The sequence below is a fragment of the Delphinapterus leucas genome, chromosome 11, assembly GCF_059928025.1.
Source record: "Delphinapterus leucas isolate spDelLeu-1000000601 "Yukka" chromosome 11, BTC_Dleu_Yukka2, whole genome shotgun sequence".
Taxonomy (NCBI): Eukaryota; Metazoa; Chordata; class Mammalia; order Artiodactyla; family Monodontidae; genus Delphinapterus; species Delphinapterus leucas.
Genome location: NC_143139.1, coordinates 69,073,702 through 69,098,656, shown reverse-complemented (window position 1 = coordinate 69,098,656; position 24,955 = coordinate 69,073,702). Strand labels below are relative to the sequence as shown.

The window sequence follows — 24,955 nt, the reverse complement described above, 5'->3', positions numbered from 1 at the left end:
GATTTTTCATGTTAATTTAAATATGTAAGGAAATATACCTTTTCTATTTATTTTGGCTGAGCGGTATACTTAGAGATGATTGAAAGAACATTCTATTTTCTGCCATCAAAACACATTTTACACATAGGGAAAGATAGGGATTGTATAGATAAGTAACCATCTTTCTTCTATGAAGATTTCCTATTGGTTCAGAAAAGGACAGATGCATGTTCAGAGTTTTTCAAAGTATAATTTTCAAAAAACTGCTATTATGAATCTCATACAAATATATAGTGGGCAAGTGTCAAAGATTGACTTATTAATGAGGAACTCAGCAGAATTGTAAAACTGGCCCAAAAGAGGATAGGGAAGACTGCTATATATAGTTAGTGAATTAAAGACAGAAGGCTGAAATAAAACTAAGTTAGATGTAAAATTGGTTGATGTCCTACAGTGCAATAAAACTATAACCTTTTGAGTTATCTTTCTACTTGCATCTTTCCTTTTTTTTAAACACAACTTAAACCTTAATTTCACAGAGTCTGGGCCTAATCAATAGTAAATAGTAAGTTTAAAAAATTGCATTCTGCCAGGGGACTGGATTATCTTTGGGAAGAACTATTAGACAAGGCTCCATTATATCACTGAAAGGACATGCAGTCATTAGTTTGCCTTATTTTCACTTTGAGATAATTTTTTATCTACTTTCTACCCTGTAAAGAAAAATAGCCAGTTCCTTGTCTAATACTATGTGTCAACACTACTCTGACCATCATACTGACAGAGCTGAGAATCATCATTTTAAAAATCAGGCAATTTGGTAGATGCAAAATAAAATCTCATTTCAATTTACCTACACAATATCTGGTTACTAGTTTTTTTTTAAACATGGTTTTGTTATTTTCTTTTCAAATTGTTATTTGCTTACTTTTCTATTTAGATATTAGTGCCCATGTTTTTGATTCCTTTCAGCTTTTAATATCTGAGAGATATTTAATTCTTATACATCAAAGAGCTTGTCATAAATAGTATTAATAGAATATTTTATGTGAGGAATAATAACATCCTAAATGAGGTTCATTTGTGCGAACTTGAAACTCAGCATAAGATTATGCTAGTAAAGAAGTAATGTTGTTTCCTCTTGTTCCATTAAACTCCTCTATTAAAAATCGTTTTATATGAAAACTACATATACAAATAATGTTAATAAGGGTGGAGAACCAAAACTACAGGAAATGCAGGGATATTTGTAAATGCAACATTCTTTGCAAATTGGCTGCAGCCATCATATTAATAAGCAAGCAGTATAGCTTTAGGGGATTCTATTTTGAACAACTTAGAATAACTGGGCAAGTTTCCATGATAGTTTAAATCACTTTTTGTGATGTGCTTGTAAAATAAAGTCAAGAACTGAAACTGAAGTACACCCAATATGGTTTTATTTATGCTGCATGTAAAGTGTGTATGTATATGTGAGGTATATACATATATATATATACACATACATGTATATATATATAAACATATAAAACAAAATATGTCATTACTACTTATGACTTTCAGTATTTTAAAGGTTTTCTCTGGTACCACTACCACAGATCCATTTAAAAGATGACTGTATTTTAAAAAAAAATTATCCTATCTTCCAGGAGTAGAAAAAAGGTAACTGAATTAAAGCACTGGCTATTGTAATAAATTGGCTAATTTATAACAGTTAGGGATTTTATATATATATATATATATATATATAGCTTATATATAATATTTATGTACAATTACAAATAAACAACAAATTTTAGATAATAATGTTATATAAAATACATATATGTGTATACAGTATAGAGAACTAGAGAAGAGTTATGCTAGTAAATTTTGGAAAAATGATTTTTTGAGCTCTGTATAATTCTGCATAAATCAGGACATGTAAAAATTATAGAAACCTTTAAGATCACTTTTTTTGCTTGCTTTTGTTGAGGGTGGAGGGTGTGCTCCCAAAGAAAGTCTGAGCCTTTCGTGTTTCTAGTGGTCCAGAGATCCCCTGTCCTGAAGTGGTATTCAGAGTGAAGCCACAGTTTCTTTTCCCTCCCTCCCTCTGCTACGGAAGCCCAAGATTAGAAGCGCAGCAGGCAGGGCCTGGGGCGGGCAGGAGTTGGGGCGAGCGGGCGGGGGCAGAAGAGAGGGGAGTCGGAGGAGGGGAGTGGAAACGGAATCCTAGAAAAAATGTCTTGGGAAGTTTCTGCAGGGCCTCGCCCCTGTACAGCGCTTTCCCACGGCGTCGCGGGGCAGGGGAGTTCCTCCCGCACTGCTCGCTGCCGCCCGCACCCGCGTGCGCTCGCCCAACTCTGCCGGGGCTGCCGTGGGCCAGGGTTCGAGATCACGTGAGATTAGGTGATGTCAGCCAGCCCCTCGACCTGCACCGCACACTTCAGTTCCCTGAAGTCCTCGCGGCGCGTCCTTTCTCAATTTACTACTCGAGGGGCGAGAGCCAACAGTTGGCTCTTCGTTCAAACTCCCGTGGTCTAAAAGGGCCAGTAAGTGCCAAAGATGCGGCGGGGTCGGGACCCCAAACCCTGGCTGGTTCCTGTGCCAGTGCTGTGATCATTCAGCCCTGGAGCCCTTTGGACCTTCAGGTCCTCCAGCTTTTGGAAGATGACCTTGAAGAGTAGAGGGACGGAGTTGGGGGATGCTCGGGGCTCAGATTCCTCAGGGGTCTGGGAGTCTCCCTCGATCCAGACTCCAGCTTCACTCCTCGATGTATGTTACAGCACTGACACCCCGGGCGGGGGATTTTTGTGTCGAATCGCTGGGCAAATACTTCTTGGCCCTCACTCCTGCTTGCCTCCGTCAGATTACTTTTCACAGACTGGAGCTGGATGGGAGGTGGAGGTATTTACTTTTAAATCTTTTATGTGTGTTCACTTCACCCTGTGTGGTTGGGCGTGGAGAGCGGAAGAGGGGGGTTTCCATAACCGAGTGAAATTCCCATTCCGTGGGTATTACCATGCCTGTGGGGTGGCAGCTCTTTTAGCAAGTCTGCAAATAACTATAGAACACAATAGAGTCCTCCTCCCTTCCTCTCGTTCTCTCTCTTTTTTTTTTTTTTCTTTTCCTTTTCCTGCCTCCAGATGCCTCCTTCGAGGCTGAAGCTGGGCAGGTCTCCAAAGGTGCAGCAGCCACAGCAATCCCGCAGTTCAAAGTTAAGCAACAGTTGCACAACTTCCAGCAGCTCCCTTCAGACGGATACTAATGAGCTGAAAGCCAGGAGCATCTGAGAGGTGAAGAGGAAGCTTCCAGGTCTCTTCCCTTCACCCTAGAAATCCAGGTATCTCCCCCATCCCCAGAGAACTTTGAGATACTGTCCTTGCTGTTCGCTGGCCTGGCAGGCCATGGCTCCCTTTGGAAGGAACTTGCTGAAGACTCGGCATAAAAACAGGTAAAGTCCAGCGTGTGTGTATTCGGGAGCTTCTGTTGTGAAAGTATGTGTTTTGTTGCAGTTAGATTCTGATGAAAATTGCTCCTGGGGAACAAAGCTCTAGGGAGTTAGGGCTAGTGTGTACACTCAACTGGTGAGGATATTGTCCCAGTAACAAGGATTGCAGTGACCAGTTCAAGGATCTCTGAAAATAAAGGATGATTATTTTGACTCCTTTTTTCTCCCTTTGGCCACTTCTGGTTTCCACCACTAGCATCACCTTCTTCTTGTTTGTTGCCTCGCCTATTTGAGAGTAGTGGGATGGCAAGTTTTATTTTGCTTTAGACAGAATTTTAGTATATTATAGGAAGAGTTAACATTTTGATGAAGATATAACTAGAATTTATTAGCCACTAATTAGAACAGAAAAACAGAGCTGCTGATACAATCTGGAAACAATGCTTTGGCTCCCTTTTTGAGTGGGGCATTCCTAAAACCTGGAAAGTTCCCAAAGTGAAAATACTCTGTAGAGAAACTTTTTGTGAACTCATTCTTTCAAAAATCTTTGAGAAATTTAGGTGATTTTAGGCACTAAAAAAGGATTCACACAGCTGTCCTTCTTAATCCTTATTATTACTATTTTACTTTGATTTGATTTGCTGTTTTCAAGCCGGCAATGCCCATTGTGTAAATAAACATTTCACACACACACACAGATTTTTCTTGAGTCAGTATGTGTGTATCAGTCCTATTAAATATTTTATTAACTCAAGTGCTACATTTTTATGCCTAAGAAAATGTGAGGATAATTGTAGACACAGGCTTTACTTTTTAAACATATTTATTTTGGCATAAGGGCCTTTCCACAACTCTTCTCTCAATCACACCTGTTTGTACTTGTCATAATTTACTTAGTGTCAATTTAAAAGCATACAATTACACGGTAGGAAATGATACAATTATTTTAGAGGGTCTGCATGACAATATAGTGGTACAACTTTAAAGTAAATCTCCAGACTTTATTTTGGGCATGAATGTCCACTTGAAAAATTCTGTTATTACCTCATTCCAATGTCTTTATGATTTAGTTGACTAGCTTAAGAAACAAAAGCAGCAATAATCAATACTATCAAACTTTCTAAACCTGTTTTATTTTCTAATTATCTGATATGTCACAAATATGGTATTTATGATAATTAATGAAACTGTATGTTAAAATAAAGAAATATGTCTGGGTAGTATTAAAAAATATGGTAGTGATAGTTATCAAAAATAGGCTTGTATTTTCGTAGTGTCGATGCATTAAAAAATATTTCAGACAACTCCCCTTACCAAAAGAAAATCCTTCCTACTTTTTAAAGGATTTTTCAGTAGCATCAATTTTGAAGTGTGTTTGCTTAAATGCTGTAAAAATATATAAAAAATTACTTCAGGAAAGTTCATGGTATTACAAGACAAGTTATGTTTTTGGCATAGTGATTTTTCTGAATACTATCCCTGTAGCTCAGAGTTGTTGTGTATTTGTGCGTGTGTGTTAACTAATTCAAGAATTCTGTCATTGGTATGCCAAATAACAGTGCAATAAAACTGCATGCACCCCTGTGAGTTTCCCTCATATGGCCACTTTTGTTGCCTTAATTTGCCACTGCAAAATCTACTCTACCCATAAAACTAGCTTTTGTTCAGGGAGGTGAGTATACAAACATTTAAAAAATATTTTTCTATGCAAAATTATGAAAAAGTGGAAGGAAACAATAAAAGATGGGGAACTTAATAGTATTTTAAGTTGCTCTGACAAAATGGAATGGGGCTTCCTGAAGGTGATGCTTTTTTATGAACGTGTGTTTTGGCGAAAGTGGTAATAGTGAGGCTGTGCATGAGTTGCTGTAATAACTGAGTGCCTCCCTTTAAAGATTTGTATTTTTCCAATCCTTAAGGTTGCTTAAACCACGGCGGTAGCTAGGGACATAAAAATATGGGTATTTCAAACTAAGCAGTAAATAAGCCACATGGTGTGTTGAAATAGAATTAATGTATATTTGTTTTTTTCAAGGTTTAGTTTTGATATAGATGAGATATTTTTGTTTTGTCTGTTTTTTCACCTTCACAAAGGTGAAACTACAGATGAAACTTAGTTACATGATTAAGTTTATCAATTTCATTTCCTGGGTTCCATAATGATTTAAATAATTCCACTCCAAAATATAGAAACCAATAACTTTCCTTAAATGACAAGTGATTCATCCTTTGATAGATTCATTCTTCGAGTGATGATAAAACAGCTATCTGATAACAGCCAATGCATTCTTCAAATATATCGTATAAAATTCCTTGTAGAATGTGAAGGAAAAATTTGAGAAATATATTTGTATACATTGTGATATAACATTTATACAGTTAAAAGAACAACTTGAATATAATTGTATCTTTGTCAGCAGGAAAAAATGAGGATTTTTCGAGGGAATATTAGGATTTTGAGATCATAAAATTTTGAGAAAGTTTATTGAACTTTTCTGCATCCTGTTCTGTCTTTTCAGTTTTGTTCACTCAGAATATTTATCACCCAAGATTGAACGTCCTAAGGTAGCTCTGTAAATAGTCTCATGATACATGGATATTTGAGAGTTTTAGAGACAGGATGGAAAACAAATGAAACTTCAAAGTATGAGGCATAAAAAACTTTTAGAAAACACACACTGTAAAGGTTAAGGAGGGCAGGGCCATATCTGTCTAGTCCCCATTGTGTTCTAATTCCCAGGGCAGTGCCTGGTATGTGATGGACGTATATAATACAGTTGTTTATATAATTTTATAAACTAAAATTATAATTTGTATTCAAATCAAAGACACAGTAATCATTTTATTCTCTAGCATCATCTGAGATCAGCTGGTATTATATAAAAGTGAATACTTTATAAAGGATTGGTTGATATTTGATAAAATCCAAAAACCAGGGAGATGGACAAATAATTATATGGATTTGGACACCAAGCTAATCCTCCCCTACCAGAAAATATTTTCTAAATGTTAAGAATCATTCGATTTAAAAATCTGGAAAACAGTCTTCAGGAAATCTGAAAATAATACTTGGTCACAAAATGATTTTATTTGGACACACAAACATTTTATGCTTTTCATTTCTTTTTTTTTATTATTATTATTGGGGTATAGTTGTTTGACAATGTTGTGTTAGTTTCTACTGTATGGCGAAGTGGAGTTCCCTGTGCTATACAGCAGGTTCTTATTAGTTATCTATTTTATACATATTAGTGTATATATGTCAATCCCAATCTCCCAATTCATCCCACCCACCCCCGCCCTGATGCTTTTCGTTTCTAACTTTCATGCAAATAAAAGAAATGGAGCCAATGTAAAATCTTTATGCTCAGAATTATTTTTTTAAAATTTTCTAATTTTCATAACATTTAATAGGAAGAGTACAATTTTCAGAAGACCTTTTGGTCTCAGGAGATGGGTTGTTTACTTTGGTTCCATAATAATAAAATGTTCTGTGACTGAATCCCAAAGATTGATAACTGCCTTCTTAAGCAACTTTATGTTCACATGAAGAATAAAAACGTTGGAGAGTCTAGATATTTTCTTTTCAATAAGCTATTCAAGTTTCCGAAAATATTTTCTAAAAGTCACTAGGTGGCTTTTGTTTCTCATAGAAAACCCAAAGAAGGAAATAATGAAGCATGAATTTACTTGACATTCATATGGTCATTCAACAGTTGAATTCAGATTATTAACATATTCAAGTATTCAAATAAGTTCCATCTGTAGGTTCTATTTTCAAAACAATGATTGCTTTAAAAGCTAATGCTTCTAAATAGCAATCAGCAACATTTTTTTTTTATAAGTTCAGAAAAGTGGAATGTCACTTTAAAGATCTGGGGGATTCTTGGTTGTGAGTTACGATCCCTTGGTGTTTTAATTAATAAAATTTGAGGGCAGAAAATTGGTTGGACTTTTTACCAAACCTTGCTAGGAGCAAAAAATTGCCAGACTAAAGCAGTATTTCATATGTTTGTTGGATATATAAAATCAGAATTGTTCTTTCAGGTGATTCATTGATAATAACAATGAATACGAAAGGATCTAATTTAGTGAATAAGGCCTTATAATTATTGTTAGGTACCATTCAGTCAGCTCTTGGCTTTCTTTTGGCTTTTCCTATACCTATATCACAGGTGATAACAAGCATTGTCCTAATATCAACTTGAAATCAAAAGTCTCCAAAAAATATATTTGTAATAAAATTATTAGAAGTAAATAACACAGCTCTATTGTTGTATAATTGACACATAAAATCTGCATTTGCTCTTGAATGAATTAGAACATATCTAACCAAGTTGTTTTAAAACCAGGTGCCTCATATCGCTATCTTAAGCACCTCATGCCGCAGTTACTTCATCAGAAGGAAGAATTGAGTTTTGCAGTCATGGTAGAAGTTGCTGGCAAGCTGGATGTTTTCTCGTTGTAATTAGAAGTATGGTAATTTATGAATTCTGCAGAACAGGAAATTATCTTGTACTGTTTTGTCTAACCTCCAATAAATATTTGAAAGGGCCCTGAAATTGGCTTGAGAAATGCTGGATATTTGAGTACATACATCTTTTTAGTTCCCAGGTGTTCCTGAAAGAGATTTCCCCTGATAATACCTGGTAACTTAAGTAGTTATTACTTGACAGAGACAGCGCATTAGGAACAATGATTGGAATGCTCTATCCCTGGCAAAAATATCCTGAGAGCAGTGGCAGCGGTGAAATTGAGCTCTAGGTTAGATCTTGAATTGTCACTCAAAAAAACTATAACCCAACTTAAAATCCACTACATAAGATGTTTTATTATGTACCGTATCAATTCATGAAGAATGTCAAGGTGAAAATCTTAAGGATTTTTAAAAAGTTTTTAAAAGTTTGTAGCTGGTTAACAATTTTATTTACATAGCCTCTTTATTAGCTGGACTGTATAACTTAGAAAGTTTTGATGTTATTTGATTGGTATGTCGTTTGGGAGATCTGATAATGGCTCTAGGTAATTCACAAAAGTATGGCTCTCTTCTTTTGATTTTAGTTCTAAAAATGAAAGAAAGTTGAAGTAGGAGTATGAGTTTACCTCTTCCAGGTGAATGTGTATTCCAGTCCTTGACAAGAGATCTCTTTGTCCCTAGCATATTGGCTTTCTAAAATAAGGCAACATGCCATCTGCACCAAGTACATGTGAAAGGAAAAAGTTCAGCATACTTCTGTGTGCTAATGTTCTTTCATGTATACTTGCTTAGAAGTTTTAAAAGACATCCCTTTGGCAAAACACACATAACACATACAACACTGATTTCTTAAGAGTCAATTAATTGGTTTTTCAAAATAGATTGTGATTCAATTATTGTGGAGCCTGTTGTAAGGCTACACCTTCTAGAGAAAGTTTGCATATCTGTTGATAGTAATTTAAAGCGATTAGTAATGTGAATGGTCACCCAACGGTGACCATTACTTATATGAATGGAATAGAGCCTTGGGGAGACATTTTAGCATTGGCAGTGATAAGAAAAATATTTCAAGAATAAAAATGAGCAATGGGTATTAAATATGCTGACAAAAAAGGCAAATTATTCTCAAAGGTTTATATCTGCAGGCTAGAATGCCCTCTGTTTTTATAAGTAAAGTGCCTTAAGATAGCTATAAAAAAATTGAGTATACACTCAGTGAGATCAGGGACCTCATCTATCTTGTTTCTTTCTAGATAAACGGTGAGTAGATGCTCAATAAATATTTGTTGATTGAACAAATGAATTCAACATATACTTTCCAAATACAGCTGGTCCCCATAAAGCACTTGTGTCAGAGTAGTAAATCAGTATATTTTTGGTGAATGGACTCCTGGGTAAGTTAAAGAATGAATCCATAAATTCAAGGTTGATCTCTCATCATCCCTGCTTCTAGGCTTAACTCCTTGCTTTCAAATGGTTAAGGGTCACAGTTGAGAAATAGATGCTGTAAGAGACTTTACTGGACTTCTGGTAGAGAACAAACCAAGGTGCAGGGTTACTCATTCTTCTCTAGGGATGCTCTCACTTCCTTTCATGCTCCTTGATGCAACCATGTATGTATGTGAGTGAGGTTTGGCGGATGATGGTAGTTGGCTACTATAGACCCCATCACTGTTGAATGTGGAACATTTCCTCCTTCTTTGGAGGTAAGAGGGAAATACAGTTGGGAAAATACTTATTTTCTCACATGAAAGGAGGATTTATGCTCTTTCTATAAGATAATTACAGTTATAAGACAAAGGGAAAATGCTAGAAACAGGCAGAAAATTATCTTAGTTAAGAACTCCAGCTCTTTAGTCACCTAGACTTTCGGTCATATCTCAGATTTCCCATTACTAGTTGTATGCACTGGGGCAAATATCTCATCTTTCTAATACGACGATAACAATAATAACAAGCAAAGGCAAATTTAAGTTTGACAATTGAAGGCGTTGCTCTTTAAAATGAGCAATAGGTATTAAATATGCTGACATATTTAATGGGTATTAAATAAGTTGCTCTTTAAAGTTCTGATTAATAGTATCACTAAGGTCGTTATGGGGCCTCGGAATGTGCCTGTGCAAATGAGGAAGCCCTTATGCTTAAACTTGGTTAGCTTCAGGGTAAATCCACCTCTGCTAATACTTCTTATAACACTTACTATGTGCACTGGTCTAAGTAATTTACATAATACTTAAAATTACACTGTGGGGTTTCCCTGGTGGCGCAGTGGTTGAGAATCTGCCTGGTAATGCAGGGGACACGGGTTCGAGCCCTGGTCTGGAAGGAAGGATCCCACATGCCGCGGAGCAACTGGGCCCGTGAGCCACAACTACTGAGCCTGTGCGTTTGGAGCCTGTGCTCCGCAACAAGAGAGGCCACCATAGTGAGAGGCCCGCGCACCGCGATGAAGAGTGGCCCTCGGTTGCCACAACTAGAGAAAGCCCTCGCACAGAAACGAAGGCCCAACACAGCCAAAACAAATAAATGAATAAATTATGAACTCCTACCCCCAACATCTTCTTTAAAAAAAAAAAAAAATTACACTGTGAAGAAGTTACTACTATTTCTCCTATTTCACATGTAAGCCCATTAAGACCCAGAGCAGTGCAACAGTTAGTAAGTGGCAGAGACAGAATTCGAATCCATGCTCTTAACCCTTACTCTGTATGGCCTATTTAGTATTTAGTTTTCTCATCTCTAAAATAGAGTTAATCCTAAACCATCAAGAATTTGGATTAAATCTGATTATATATAAAAATTTAGCACGGTGCTAGGACATAATAAAAGCTCAGTAAATATTCACTCCTTGTTCAGGCCTCTTGGATTAAATATGTTATGAAGTATATCTAAGTTTTTAACACCTAAACATGATATTTGTGGCTTCAAAATCTCAACCTTGACTCACTAGAACTTCTGTTCTCTTTTCCTGATCATCACTGATCTCTTTTCCTCCCTAGATACAAAGAGATACATTATAAATTACTGAATATAAATAGAAATGAGTCTATAAATGTTGTGCAATACTATCCTTGGATATTGATGAAATATTTCAATTCTGACAGCTTTTATGTTTAATCCTCACACCGCATCTGAGCAAAATTATGAGACTATTAATGATTTTGCAATGCATAGCATAGTTTAAGAGACAGTTCCTTATGTGTCTTTTGATAAGAACAAAGGATACATAATTTGAATATTTTAGTGTTATCTTTGTCTAAAAATATGAGAGATTGAATTGGATACTTAAGGTCCCTTTCATCTCTAAGCTTCTGTGGTTTTAAAATTTCCTCTGCAGAGTAGAATTTAATTCTCTTGTCCTGCTTTTTTTCAAGAAAACTTTAAAAAATAGAATTGAAAGAAGGATTTTTTTGGTAATTTTATTTTACCTAAACATGATGCATTGTCACATAACCTCCACCAGGAAAGGTACCATTACGGTAAAAGTCAAATGTGTTTATTTCCAATTATAAAGACATACGATTAGTTTATAAATTATAATATCTAAGAATTATTGAGTGTTTGCTAAGCACAATTTTAAGTTTAGTAATACAAATATAAGAATGTTAGGAGTAGCTATCTTTTTATTTTATTTCTTTAGGACTGGTAAACTCTGTGTTTTGTATTATACCAAACATGCACCTTGCACCTCTTAAACATGCAAAGACACCACCTCATTCACCTCACTCTTAAACTCCTAATTGAGAAAAGAGCACTATAGTTTAGTATCTCATGCATGAACTTTTTAAAAAAATCACTCTTCCATGGGGAACTACCGTTGACAGGGTAAATAAAGTTATATTTATAATACAATTTATAAAATGAAAGTATAATGTCTTAGGAAGGCTGTTCCTCTATAGAGTAGGTGTCACTAAATGTTTTTGATTGACTCTAAGTAGAAGTATATAAGAGAAAAGTGAATGGAGATAAAGAAAAATAAATGGAGCAAAAAATAAATAAACATTAGATAGTGTTTATGAAACTTCCAGTTAGGGGACAGGCTTGGACAAGAGGAGGGAACACAACAAGGTGCACAGAAAGATGTAGGAGGGGCTGAAGCACACAAAGCTAGGAATGACTCAGGATAATCAAAAGAAAAGAATTCAGGAAGCAGGTAGTAATATGGTCAGTTTGGTGAGAATCCAGAATCTTGCTTGGTTGGTGAAAACAGTATTTTACAATTGAAAAAAATGTTAGGGATGTGTTTATATAACAGTAATAGACTTACAGTCAACTGTATTTGACTGCTATTTGTTCTAATAATCCTATTAAACTAGTCAGTGTATCAGCTTATAGAATTAAGTAATTCTACTATTTTGTGGATCTTTTAAATGGTAATTCCACTAATGCAGATAGTGGTCCAATTTCAACAAATTTTTATTCTTACTAATGATGGTATATAATCGGTAGGAATTTTGTTTCTGGGGTTTATTGATGTACTGCACAGTGTATGCTTGCTGTACTCAACCAATGACTAAGACATTTTACAGCCATCTCCAATACCTTTGGTTACTCATTCACTCCTCATTTACTCTGACATTTGTCAATCCTTCTGGAATTCCCTGCAGTTATGGTTAACCGAGAGTACTTTAAGATCTAGCAGCAGCACATCAGTTTGGGGGAGACCACAGCCCTCAATAGTAGAAACTGAAGATACCTATTTTTAGCTCTGCATAAAATTACATTTGTGTGGAACCTATGAGAAGTGCTATTGAAAAACCATGGATGTGTTCATGGAGTAGACATATAATAACTACAGTCTCATATGAAGAAAAGAGTTGTGCGCCATTAGAAAAAGCACTTATGAAGCTATACTGGACCTTTGAGATTTCATATTTTTTCAGAGCACAGGAAGTTAGGCACTTTACAGCAGTGGACCACAAAGTATTAGTTTTAATTTCTTGACTGCTTGTTCTTTTACTCTAGTAGTGAAAGTCAAAGAACATTTTCCTAGAATTATTAATAATCTGCATGAAACTTAGACTAAGTTATTTGCTTTTAAATGATCGTTTTTAGTGGTTCTACTTTTAGTTAGGAGACCTTGCTGTAGTCACAGTTTAGAGAATTAAGTAAGCTGGCAGCTTGTGCTATATAGTGCTTTACAGAGTCTGAGCATACTATAGTATTGCTTTCTTATCTACCTTAGCATCTTAAAACAAAACTATCCCACCGTATCAGGTTGGGCATCTACTTGTATATATTTCCCTTTTGGGGACTCAAGATAATGGTTATGTGATGATTTTTAAAAATTCAGAAATATCAAATGAACCTCATACTTTGAGGGCATTATTAAGATTAAATGTGAATCAGATATGGGCCATACTTTAAGGAACTTGTTGATTAGTAGACACACAGACATATATAAATAATTAAAATACAAGGCAGGCATTTTAAAGTATCATAATAAAGTCCATGTGTTCAACAAAAAATATTTATTTACCTTATAATGTGTGCTACATGTTATTCTAGGTGCTGGGGATACAGCAATGAGAAAGGCAGTCAAGGTCTCTATTCTCATTGAGCTTACGGTACAGTGGTGGACGGGCAGACAGTAAGGAAACAATAAATGAACAAGAAACTTCAGATAGAGATTACAGTTACAAGAGTCACTATAGAGGCGGAATTTATAGGAATTCAAAACTGAGTGTATGGGGACAATAGAAAGTATCAGGATGGAAAAAAAGATTCAGTGATAACTACAATTTGGGGTCTGAGTAAATAGGAATATAGTTGCATTATCATAGAGAACAGAAAAAATGGCAAGGGTAACTCGGGGGAGGGAAGAACATCAGGGTTTAGAGTAGAAAAATTCAAGGTGTCACTTGAATGTTTCCAAATATTCCACCTCCAAACACCTGGTATTTGGACACACTGCGCTGTGAAAGCAGCCTTTCATCCAACCTACTGCCAGCCCTCCTGACATCCATATGGGACTGATTAATACGGAACACACTGCACCTGGAATGGGACTTTAAAGGCAAAACACACTGGTTTCCCAGCCAAGGCCTTCACGCTGACTAATCCTATGTTAAACCCACTCATTCTCCATGAAGCATTTCACAGCCATCCTCTTAGTAAGCCTTCAGTCATTGCCTTTGGTTGAAATTACTTCCAAACAAGGCCGTGACTTCCACGAGATCATACATTCTTCTGTTTAAAGACCACATTATTTTTACTTTCTTGTTCCCTAGAGAATAATACACAGAACTATTATATAGATATTGGAGTTCAAATAACATTTTAGTATTTAAATAAACAAAATCTAGATTTTTGGTGCAGGTAAATCATCTAGGTCAGGAGTTGGCAAACATTTTGTGTAAAAGGCCTCATAATAAATATTTAGGTTATTCCAGCCATAATGTCACGGTCTCAACCACTCAACTCTGTCAATGTGGTGTGAAAACAGACACAGGCAGTACATAATTAAATGAGCATGACTGTACTTAAAATTTTATTTACAAAAATATATGGTGGGATAGTTGTAACCGCCAGGCCCTAGTTGACTGAAAAGTTCCCTTTATATACCTCCCCCCCAACCCCCTTCCTCCTCTCATGCTCCAAAAAATAAAAGAACATTTAACATTTATTGTCTTAGGCTCTTAGGCTTCAAAGATGAAAGAGTCAGTCCAGGACCTGACTGGCAAACTAGCAAAAAACGAAGGTAGAAAATGCTACCACTCAATGTACAATGGGTTCTGTAGAAGCATCAAGAATGGGCATCCATTTCCATCTGGAGTGGTGGGAATGGGGTTATTCAGAGATGATAAGGGAATTTTCCTAGAGGAAGCAACATTTGAAACAGAGTAAGAGTTAGATGAAGAAAGGGGAAAAAAGGTGTTTCAAGCCAAGGAAATAGGTTATGGAAAAGCCCAGAGTGAAAAATAAAAGCATGGCAGATACAGTGCAATCCAGTCTAGCAATTCATAGGATGATAGATGTTACAGTGACAGCCAGTTACCCTCACATTAGATCTGTCAGAGATCAGCAAGATGTTAGGAATAGCTAGCTCAAGGTGTCTATTACAGAGTGCTTGGCTATCAGTTGGAGGAATCAGATCATGGAAGGAATTCTAGGAACAGGTAGGAGAGAAACAGAGAACAGAAGAGAGAGTAAGAGAGAGACAGAGACAGAGAGGGGAGGGGTGATGAGGGAGAGGAAGAAAGGTAAACAAATTGAAAATGCAGGACTTGGAAACCATTTAAAGATTTTAAACAAGGAAGGTACACAGCTAGATTTGCAGTTTAAAAAGGGAAGCCTGACAGTATTATGGAGCACAAATGTGAAGTGGGCAGGAGTTTATCATAATATAATATGTCCTAACTTACTACAGTAACTTATTGTAAGACTGGAAGTTGTCCGAATCGTAGTAGTGGTGATAGATAGGAGGGCGTATATTTGAGACATTTGGGAGAAAGGGTAAAACAGACATGGGGACTGGTTGTTAAAGGGGAATGAGATAGACAAAGGAATCTAGGAAGACTCCCAGTTTTCAAACTTGAGAGAAAGGGTGGGGAGATAGTGATTACATTTAGTAAGATGGGAAATCAAGAGGTGGAATAGTTTGAGATATGAGAGGAGAGGATGGTGAATTAGTTTTGATGGGCCAAATTTGAGGTGGCTGTGAGTAACATAATGATCAAATAAACATGTCAAAACAAAGTTTGGAATATTGGTCTGGAGCTCAAGGGAAAAAATAAGTAAATTTGGGAACTATCATCATTCAGTTGGTTGATAAAGTTGTGGGTGATATTACAGTCACCCATAAGGTGTATATAATGAGACAAGAAATGAGTCATAGAAACCTGAGGGATGCCTATTGTATCAGTTATCACTTACTGGCAATAAGACATCATAAAAATTAGTGGCTGAAAACAACAATGTATTATTTGCTATGATTTTCTGAGTAAACTGGGGTGGTTCTTCTGAGTTTTACTTTGGCTATCTCACGAGCAGTGGGTTAGTCAAGGCTTAGGTTCCGATGGGACAACTGAGATGGCTGGGTGTCTCTCTCTCGATGTGGTCTTTCATCTCCAGCTTTTTCATCAAACAGCAGTCTCAGGACAGCATTACAGGAAGAAGAAGGCAGAAGCTGCAAGGTTTCTTGAAGCCTGGACTCTAGAACTCGCACACATGGTTTTTACCATATTCTATTGGCCATACTTAGTCCCAAGGTCTAGTCGAGCAAAAAGAAATAGACTCCATCTCTCAATGGAAGGAGCTACAAAGAATTTGTGGCCACCCCTGCATGACACCTACATTTACTGAATATGCAGAGGAAGCAAGGCCCATGTCAGAACTGAGAAGAAGCTAGAAAGGGAGAGGAAGAGCTGTGGAGAGTGAAATCAAGGAATGGACTGCTGCAAGAATGGGAGGAAAAGGTCACAATGCATAATATTACAAAGATGTTGAGGCAGATCAGTTCCAAAAATGGCACTTGGGTTTGGAGGTTAGATCTCTGATAAACCTAGGAAGAAATATTTCTGTTGTGGGTGTGGGGGGGGGGTGGAAGTCACTTTATGGTGGTTGTTCCTGGAAAGAGGTAAACTAGAGAAACTAGTGTGTGGGTTATTATTTGAGTCTGTGAAGGGAAGATAGTTGAGGTGTGTATGTGGTCAAATGATGGTTGTTATAATGTGACCTGGTAGTAGGAAGGCCCAGAAGTAAAGGTAGAAGATAAAATGAGTTTAAGAAGGGATAAATTATGGAGCAAAGTCCTAGAGGAGGTGAAAGCAGTGAAATTCAGAGCATATTAAAGAGTTAAAAACTTTGGGAAAGTAAATGGATGTAAGATACTTTTGATGTAGATGACCAGTATTTTTCTCTTATCAGTGATGTTTTCAAGTAGCTCCTTTTCCATAACAAAATGGCATGATAGGCCCTGGTATATTCTTGTTTCTATAAGTTATTAATTTTTTGTTGCTCTTTAGGTAATTGATTTGTGACTAATGTGAAGAGCTGATTATTTTCGATGAAGCTTCCAATTGGAAGTCACAGTTTATTACTGTTTATTATAGAGTATGTTCAGAACATGGAAATCAGGGATAAAGGAGGTCATCTTGTATTTTCAGCTATCCTACTGGATAATTCAAATTCTTACATATTTCTAGTGCCATTCAAATCTGCCAACATATTTCAGAATACATTTAGAGAGGGAAGAGTAGGTGGCTGCAGGCAGATACAAGCTGAAAGTCACCATCATTAGGAAATAGCTTCCACTAAGAAGGCAAAACCAATTACGGGCTTAGCTGCCAAAAGAAAAACTGTTAGTAGTTGACATAACTACAGCTATCGTTAAACTAAATATTCAGGCTAGGTAACTTTCCTTTAATAAATATGCTTTGTTATTATGAAATATTTCTTTACAAAGTATAAATCAATAAGGAAACTTTAGGTATTTGCCAGGCACAGGTAACACTTGGAAGTTAGCCCTAGAATTTCCAATGAGAGTAGATATTTTCTCAGCATTTCATCTAGTAAATACTACATGTTAAATATTTACATTCTGAGTATAATCAATTTCTGGAATCTGAACTATGAGCTTAGTTTACTTAACCCCCCCATAGTCCCCAATACACATTCTTTACATATTCCCTTCCCTTTTCTCTGTTTATGGGGATTATGTACAGTATTATAGCTACCCTGCAGGTATGGAATGTCTAGGGTTTTTCTTGTCCTACGTGACTAACTTATATTATTACTCCCTAGAAAATTAAACTGGTGTTAGTAGAGCATAAAACTAGTGATTTTTTTTCTATGCATATATATGTATAAAATTTTAATTTTCAAGTTTTAATTTTTGACTGCCCCAATTTTTCATAGAGTGATCAACTCTCTGAAGGACTCCAATTTTAAAACTGTTTTAATAAAATGTTAATAGTCTGTGTTTTGTGAAAATTATTTGATAGCATTATTTTCATGCTTCATCTATTAAAACAGTGATCCAGATTTTCATAGGGACCTAAGGAAAGACTTGTATTATTTGTGGCTGACACGCCCTGTGATTATCTTCCTGAGACTGCAGTACTGTGATCTCAAAAAAATGTTACTTCAGAGGGCATGTGCCATACTCTGTGTAAAATAACCAGAGCTGAGTTAGCTTGTGGGCCAGAGAGTTTCCTCACCATTTGCCTGCTTCATTAATTTTAATTTTGCTTAAACTTTATGTTGTGTGTGTCTGTGCGTGTGTACTTTACAGAAGGAATCAAAATTGTCACTTAATATCATTTGTTTTTTTTTTTTTAATTTTATGCACAGTGTAGAGGAATAACAAGTTTTCCTTGACGCTCTTAAGGTCCCTGACTGGCTTTGAAAATTAAACCGACCAAAACAGACTAACAGGAGAAAAGAATTCAAGCTGACTTAACGTAAGTTTCGCATGACACAGGAGCCTTCCTAAGGAAATGAAGACCTAAAAAAATGGTTAAACCTGTGTTGTTTTATGCTAGGTTTAGTGAAGAGTGGACATTCACGGAGAAGTGTGGTAGGTAGGTCAAAGGATATGAAGTAAGCGTAGTAAACTGGGAGACATTTAGCAGGGCCTGTTTGGTTGGATTCTTCTCATCCCTTTGTCTTCAGAGATAAGGACACTCCTTTCCTTCAGGTATAGGAAGGGTATCTCTCAAGTGAGAGTGTTAGGACCTGTTTCAGGGGAGAGGCTTGGGTGGAAAGTCCAAGTGAACTCCCTGTTTCTCCCATTTTCTAAAACACCTTCAGCTTACCATATTCAGTATACCAAGGTGCCATATTTTGGGGTATCATGTCTTGAATCCCGTCAATAGTATATTTGGTTTACATCAAATGTCTTCAGGGTGCCTAAGGTGATCAATTTTTAAGTACAGAAAATAGCCAAAACAGGGGACTTCCCTGGTGGCGCAGTGGTTAAGAATCCACCTGCCAGTGCAGGGAACATGGGTTCAAGCCCTGGTCCGGGATGATCCCACATGCCACGGAGCAACTAAGCCCGTCCGCCACAACTACTGAGCCTGCTCTCTAGAGCCCGCAAGCCACAACTACTGAGCCCACGTGCCACAACTACTGAAGCCTGCGCGCCTAGAGCCCGTGCTCCGCAACAAGAGAAGCCACCGCAATGAGAAGCCCACGCACCACAACCAAGAGTAGCCCACACTCGCCACAACCAGAGAAAAGCACGTGCGCAGCAATGAAGACCCAACGCAGCCAAAAATAAATAAATAAAATAAATTTCAAAAAAAATTAAAATAAATAAATAGATAAATAAAATAGCCAAAACAAACTTAAAATAGGTTTTTTTGTTTTGCGGTATGCGGGCCTCTCACTGTTGTGGCCTCTCCCGTTGCGGAGCACAGGCTCTGGACACACAGGCTCTGGAAGCACAGGCTCAGAGGCCATGGCTCACGGGCCCAGCTGCTCTGCGGCATGTGGGATCTTCCCGGACCGGGACATGAACCTGTGTCCCCTGCATCGGCAGGCAGACTCTCAACCACTGCGCCACCAGGGAAGCCCAATTACTACATCTGAATCAGATTTGGTATCTTGTTTTCAGAGATAAAACTTAATGAAACATGTTGATTATTGTATTAGGCAATAGGGAGTTCCTCAGTGTGGATTCAATTCTAACTCATTTATCCAAATTATTCTTATTTTCCTTAGTTCCACATTATCCTTATTTTCCCCCACTTATTAGCTGAGGGTGGTATTGAACAAGTCCTTAATCTCTTGTGACTCAGCTTTTTAATCAGATAGGACCTATCTGATAGGTGACAAAAATTATATGAGATAGTATGTATAAAGCACTTAGAACAATGTCTGGCACATATTAAACATTCAATAAATGTGAGCTATTATTATCTAATGTCTCCTTTTACACACATCCCATTGTTCTTCTCCCTAGTCGCCTTACTATTTTTTTCCAAGTAGCTTTTCCTCAACTACCAGGCCCAGACATAATCATGTTAAGTAAAAATCTGAAAGGGTCTTCCTTACAGACAAGCTCCAAATCAGCATCCTGTCCCAAATGAAATCTCATGAGGCTCTTTTACCTAATCTGACTTTCTTCAAAGGGTTATGGGAATTGAGAATGAACTGAAGACACTGAGGTCAACTTCTGCATCTTATTATTGTTTACTAAATATTACTCAACTTTGATAATTGTTGTTTTTATTCTTTAAATTTTGTAGCATATTTATACAGAATGTATCTCATGATTTCCAATAATGTTTAAGACGGTCTTGAACTTTTAAAATCTCTTTCTCTCTAAACATATATTTTCTCCTTCCTATGTATGACACATTTCTGAACGTAAAGATCATCTTCTTTTTTGTTTTTAAATTTACTCCCTTAGTATTTCTTTCTTTTTTTAATACATTTTATGTGTAATGTGTATACAAGCGTTTTTACACAGAAATGATATAATTTTTACATAATTTTTCAACATGAATAGTTTTACAGTGTATGAATGTAGGTCTTGTTGGATTGTTAATAACAAACAATGCTGGATGAACAGTTTTATAAGTAAATTTTGATGCACTTTTTTTTCCTTATTAGTTATCCATTTTATACATATTAGTGTATAGATGTCAATCCCAATCTCCCAATTCATCACACACACACGCCACTTTCCCCCCGTGAGATCATCTTATTTTCTGTAGCAGTTTACCCTCAGCATTTGTTTACATTTACTAAAACTACAGTTCTGTAAGAAATGAATGTTGAATCCAGTTATAAAAAGTTGTACCATAATTCAAAAGGACAATTTATTTGGGGGATAACTAACTTAGAATGGATTCAGTTGATTTACGTAGAACTTTTTTGTCAATCGTTATTTAAACTTTTATCTTTACCAAATTCTGTCTTGAAATTTCCATGTTTGGGTCATTACTTTTCTCTTAATAAAAGCCAATTATAGTACACAAAATATAAATTTTTCTCTTACATAATCACAGTGAAGCTAAGTAATTTATTACCTAAACTCACTGTAGTTGTACTGTGATAATTTTGATTATTGGGAAGAGATGCTATAAAATTTGGAAGTTTGATCTTTTAGTTCGAAAATAGCTGTGACATGTAATTTAAACCTTCACCATCCAAACTATTTGTGGCATCCTCAGGATTTTAAACTTCATAATTGGTATAGAGCTGGGTTTGTAAATTCAAATACCAGTTTATAACATTTGGTATGGAACATGATTCAGTAAACTTGCTCTTCATCATCACCCATCTTTATTCTTTAATTAATTATATGCTTTTATTCAAAGCAATGTGACTTTCTACAAGGTATTGTTAGATTTGAGCCTGCAATAAATATACTGAAATCAAATTTCTTTTATTGCTGTTTTATTGCTCCCATTCCTAATCATCATTTCTGAACCTTGCATTGTTGAGTTAGTCTATTCCAAGTGTTATTTACTGACTTTTTTTTTTTTTTTTTTGCGGTACGCGGGCCTCTCACTGTTGTGGCCTCTCCCGTTGCGGAGCACAGGCTCCGGACGGGCAGGCTCAGCGGCCATGGCTCACAGGCCCAGCCGCTCCACGGCATGTGGGATCTTCCCGGACCGGGGCATGAACCTGTGTCCCCTGCATCGGCAGGCGGACTCTCAACCACTGCGCCAGCAGGGAAGCCCTCAAATACTATTCTTAATGAAGAAGGAAGATTTACTATTTCTTAATGAAGTCTCTGAATGCAAGTTTTTTCCTGAACTAAAATTAACCCTATTTTGAATATTTGTGTTTCTATAGCATCTTAATGCAAATATTAGTATTCGTAGGACCAGCTCTGGGATTAACAGAGGGAAGTCCAGTTAGGCAGATTAATAATAATAAGCATAAAGATTGGCTATGGGGTGAAAGGAGAAAAAGTTCCATTTGCATTCCATTAAGTAGAATACCAACTTGTATTGTTTATTTTAGTCTACTTGAGATTGGAAATGTCTCCCTTGTTATTTTTATTTTCATGTATTTTACTCATAGATTCTCCAGAAGATGTAAGAAGAAAAGGCTATAGATAAAGCTGTGATGAAAGTATATTTTGTCGTAAATATGGATCAGGATTCCTCAACAGCACAACTGTTGACATTTTGTCTAGATCATTCTTTGCTCTGCCCATGCTAGTGGCACCCCCAGACCCTAGTGTGAAAAAAAATGTCCCCACACATTGCCAAATGTCTCTTGGGGGGCAAAATCACCCCTAGTAGAGAACAACTGGTTTATAAGGAGAGTATTCAGTTTAAATAATAAGTAATGGTAATAAAAAGGAAACAGAGAACTGTCTTTGGGCATTGGGCCAACATTCAGATATGCCCCCAATATGCCCCCAAAGCTTCATAGGTCTTTATCCTTTAATCTGTTGGAGACTTGTGCATCACTCTTTGCAGACACAGGTGCCACCAATAGCTTGGAACTGAAAAAGTTGTAACTCTTGATTTCCAAGCATGGAATATGATTCTGCAGAGAGCCAAGCAATAAGAGCATTTCAGAATCACTCCTATATACGGCAGCTAGATTGTGTTAGTATCATACTTTCCAGGCTGGCTTAGGAAACAAAGAATTATAACATAGGTTCTATGGAAAGATGCACTCAGAAATCCAAATATTTTCTATAAGTACCTATAGATTGCTAGGTTTCATATACTGTGTTTTAGAAGCATATCATAATGTAATTATTCTTAATTAATAATTTATTATTTTGACGATTCTTATTTTTTTGAAAGTAGGGGTCAATATGAAATATTTGTCCTGATAAGTTTTATACATCAAATTTCAATTAAACCTTAATGTCTGTGATACTAGGAAGAAATGTTCTTTGAGTTATTCTCCTGGGCCCCAACTTCAATGCCTTTTATTCTTTCTGGACAACTGAATAAATATAATCAAATATTATCCATTTTTATTTTTCTCTGCCTTCACACAATCTTTTTTCTGTAAATACTTATTTTGTGGGATCTTCAATTTGATATCAAAATATCCTATTTAATACTTTATCTTAACACTTCCAGATTTAAATAGTTGATTTATTCCCTAGTGCTTTGTGCACCATACTCAGTGAAAGTTTGTTGAAGAAATATTTAATTGTATGAATGTTGCATTTGTAATTCCTAGCCAACTCATCTTAATTCTGTGTGTTTTTGTGGTACTAAAACTAATTATCACTGGAGAAATGTTTTTAAGTTCCTGATTGATAATAGAGTAAATGCAAAAATTCTCACAAAAATTCTCATATATTTCACTCTATTTCAGAATAAATATGGAAAAGTGCCTGTAAGTGAGGCTGACACACATTGTTGAAGAGCTTCATTTGGTATATAAATTTTCTTAATTGTCTGATGAAGATACTCTAAAAAGGCAAAAACTGAATAATGAAATAGTTGTAGAAGAATAATCAGATAAATATATAAATATATGTATATATTTATTTTCAGTGTAATATGCTTCATTAACACACTCAGTCAAAATCAGAGCGCTATAAATCAGAGAAAGATTAAAAGTATTCTCATCTCATCTGTGATCCAAAGATTATATTAATGATCTTTTTAAACATCTCTTATTAGCTAAACAGTTGTGTTATATTGGAAGTGTACATGCAAAAATATTGACTAGTCAAAGCAGGTGAACAAATATTGTGGGATAGGTTGGAAAATATTTATAAAATAATATTGTTAACTACTGTAGCAAGCTCAGTAAAGTTACTGAATAACAATACTAAAAACACTATACCCTTCTCTGCATTAAGTAATAATAACAGTAATTTTACCATTAGAGTTAATAACCTATATTTAGCCAGTACATTTTTCACAATTTTCAAAGCACTCTTTTCCTTTCACTTATCTGATATTTGAAGGAATCTTGTGAGAAATGTGAGTCAGATATATATATACTGCAGTATTACAGTGAAGGGTACAGGGGAGTAGGAAAAAAATGATTTATCAGAATTCAAAATGAATTAGTGATAGTTAAGATGAAATCATATTTTAAAATATCAAGGATTGTTCCCACCATATCTATTTTGCAAATCTTCACAAATAAATCTTGTTAATGTTTCAGAGGGAAAAAAAAAAGAATTTAAAGCATTAGATAAAAATGGATACTGTAGGGCTTCCCTGGTGGCGCAGTGGTTGAGAGTCCGCCTGCCGATGCAGGGGACGCGGGTTCGTGCCCGGGCCCGGGAAGATCCCACATGCCGCGGAGCGGCTGGGCCCGTGAGCCATGGCCGCTGAGCCTGCGCGTCCGGAGCCTGTGCTCCACAATGGGAGAGGCCACAGCAGTGAGAGGCCCACGTACAGCAAAAAAAAAAAAAAAAAAAAAGGATACTGTAGCATTATGAATGTTTTTTATTTTCTTCTGTATATGTAAATAATTTTCAAACATATTTTGTGATTATAAACTATTTTAAAATAAATTAAACAGAGCATGCTAAGCAACAAGACAATTCTTCCATGAGAATCTTAGGATATATTAATATTATCAAATTTAATGAAGTGTTTAAATACATACACAATTTTTAAAAGTATGTGCATGAGAAATGTCATAATGTATACTAAATAATCATAGATGTAGTATAATATATATTTAGAATGTGTAGTAAAACCTGTTGAACAGTGTTTCAAATTACTTTTAATTCAGTTTCCAATGACTAAAGAGTAGTTAAAGATGATTGGGTACAACAGTTATGTGTTGGTGGGAGTCACAGTTTAGATATCAAGAGCATTTTCTCTTTTCTTATGAACCATTCTTGAAATAAACAAACTAGTTCAAATCAAGACAAAACACAGCCATAATCTTATTCAATTGTTAATACTATTTCATGGTAAAATTTCTTAAGCTTTATTGGTTTTTGTGTGTTTTGATCATAAGCAAAATTTGAGGTACCCTACGTAACATTATGCAAGGCATTTTAAAACATTTTATGTCTCCTTTGTTTCTGCCTCCCTGAAGCGGATGTTAAAGAAAATATCCTTGCTATATGAAACCATGACCTGATTAAATTCTGGCTTATCAACTTTCATATCTACTTTTGAATTGTATACATGAACATTTAGCAAATTAACCTAAAAATTTAA

The 24,955-nt window shown here is 36.0% G+C and overlaps 1 protein-coding gene across 5 annotated transcripts in view; it reads left to right on the top strand.

Annotated features, from left to right (window-relative positions):
* The first annotated feature begins 2,825 nt into the window (after positions 1-2,825).
* The window catches only part of RASSF9 (Ras association domain family member 9), a 37,257-nt gene continuing 15,127 nt past the window's right edge, over positions 2,826-24,955 (top strand). Inside the window, exons 1-2 of one of the 5 annotated variants that reach the window (XM_089921083.1) lie at positions 2,826-3,412; positions 18,217-18,289. Coding sequence is in view for 2 of the 5 variants with exons in the window: in XM_089921085.1 (XP_089777211.1) it covers positions 8,105-8,147; positions 14,928-14,937 (53 nt within the window). In the remaining 3 variants the exon portion in view is untranslated. Of the gene's footprint in view, positions 3,413-8,089; positions 8,148-14,927; positions 14,938-18,179; positions 18,290-18,337; positions 23,197-24,955 lie in introns of those variants that run through there. The other 4 variants (XM_089921082.1, XM_089921085.1, XM_022552422.3 and 1 more) reach the window with 4 other exon arrangements.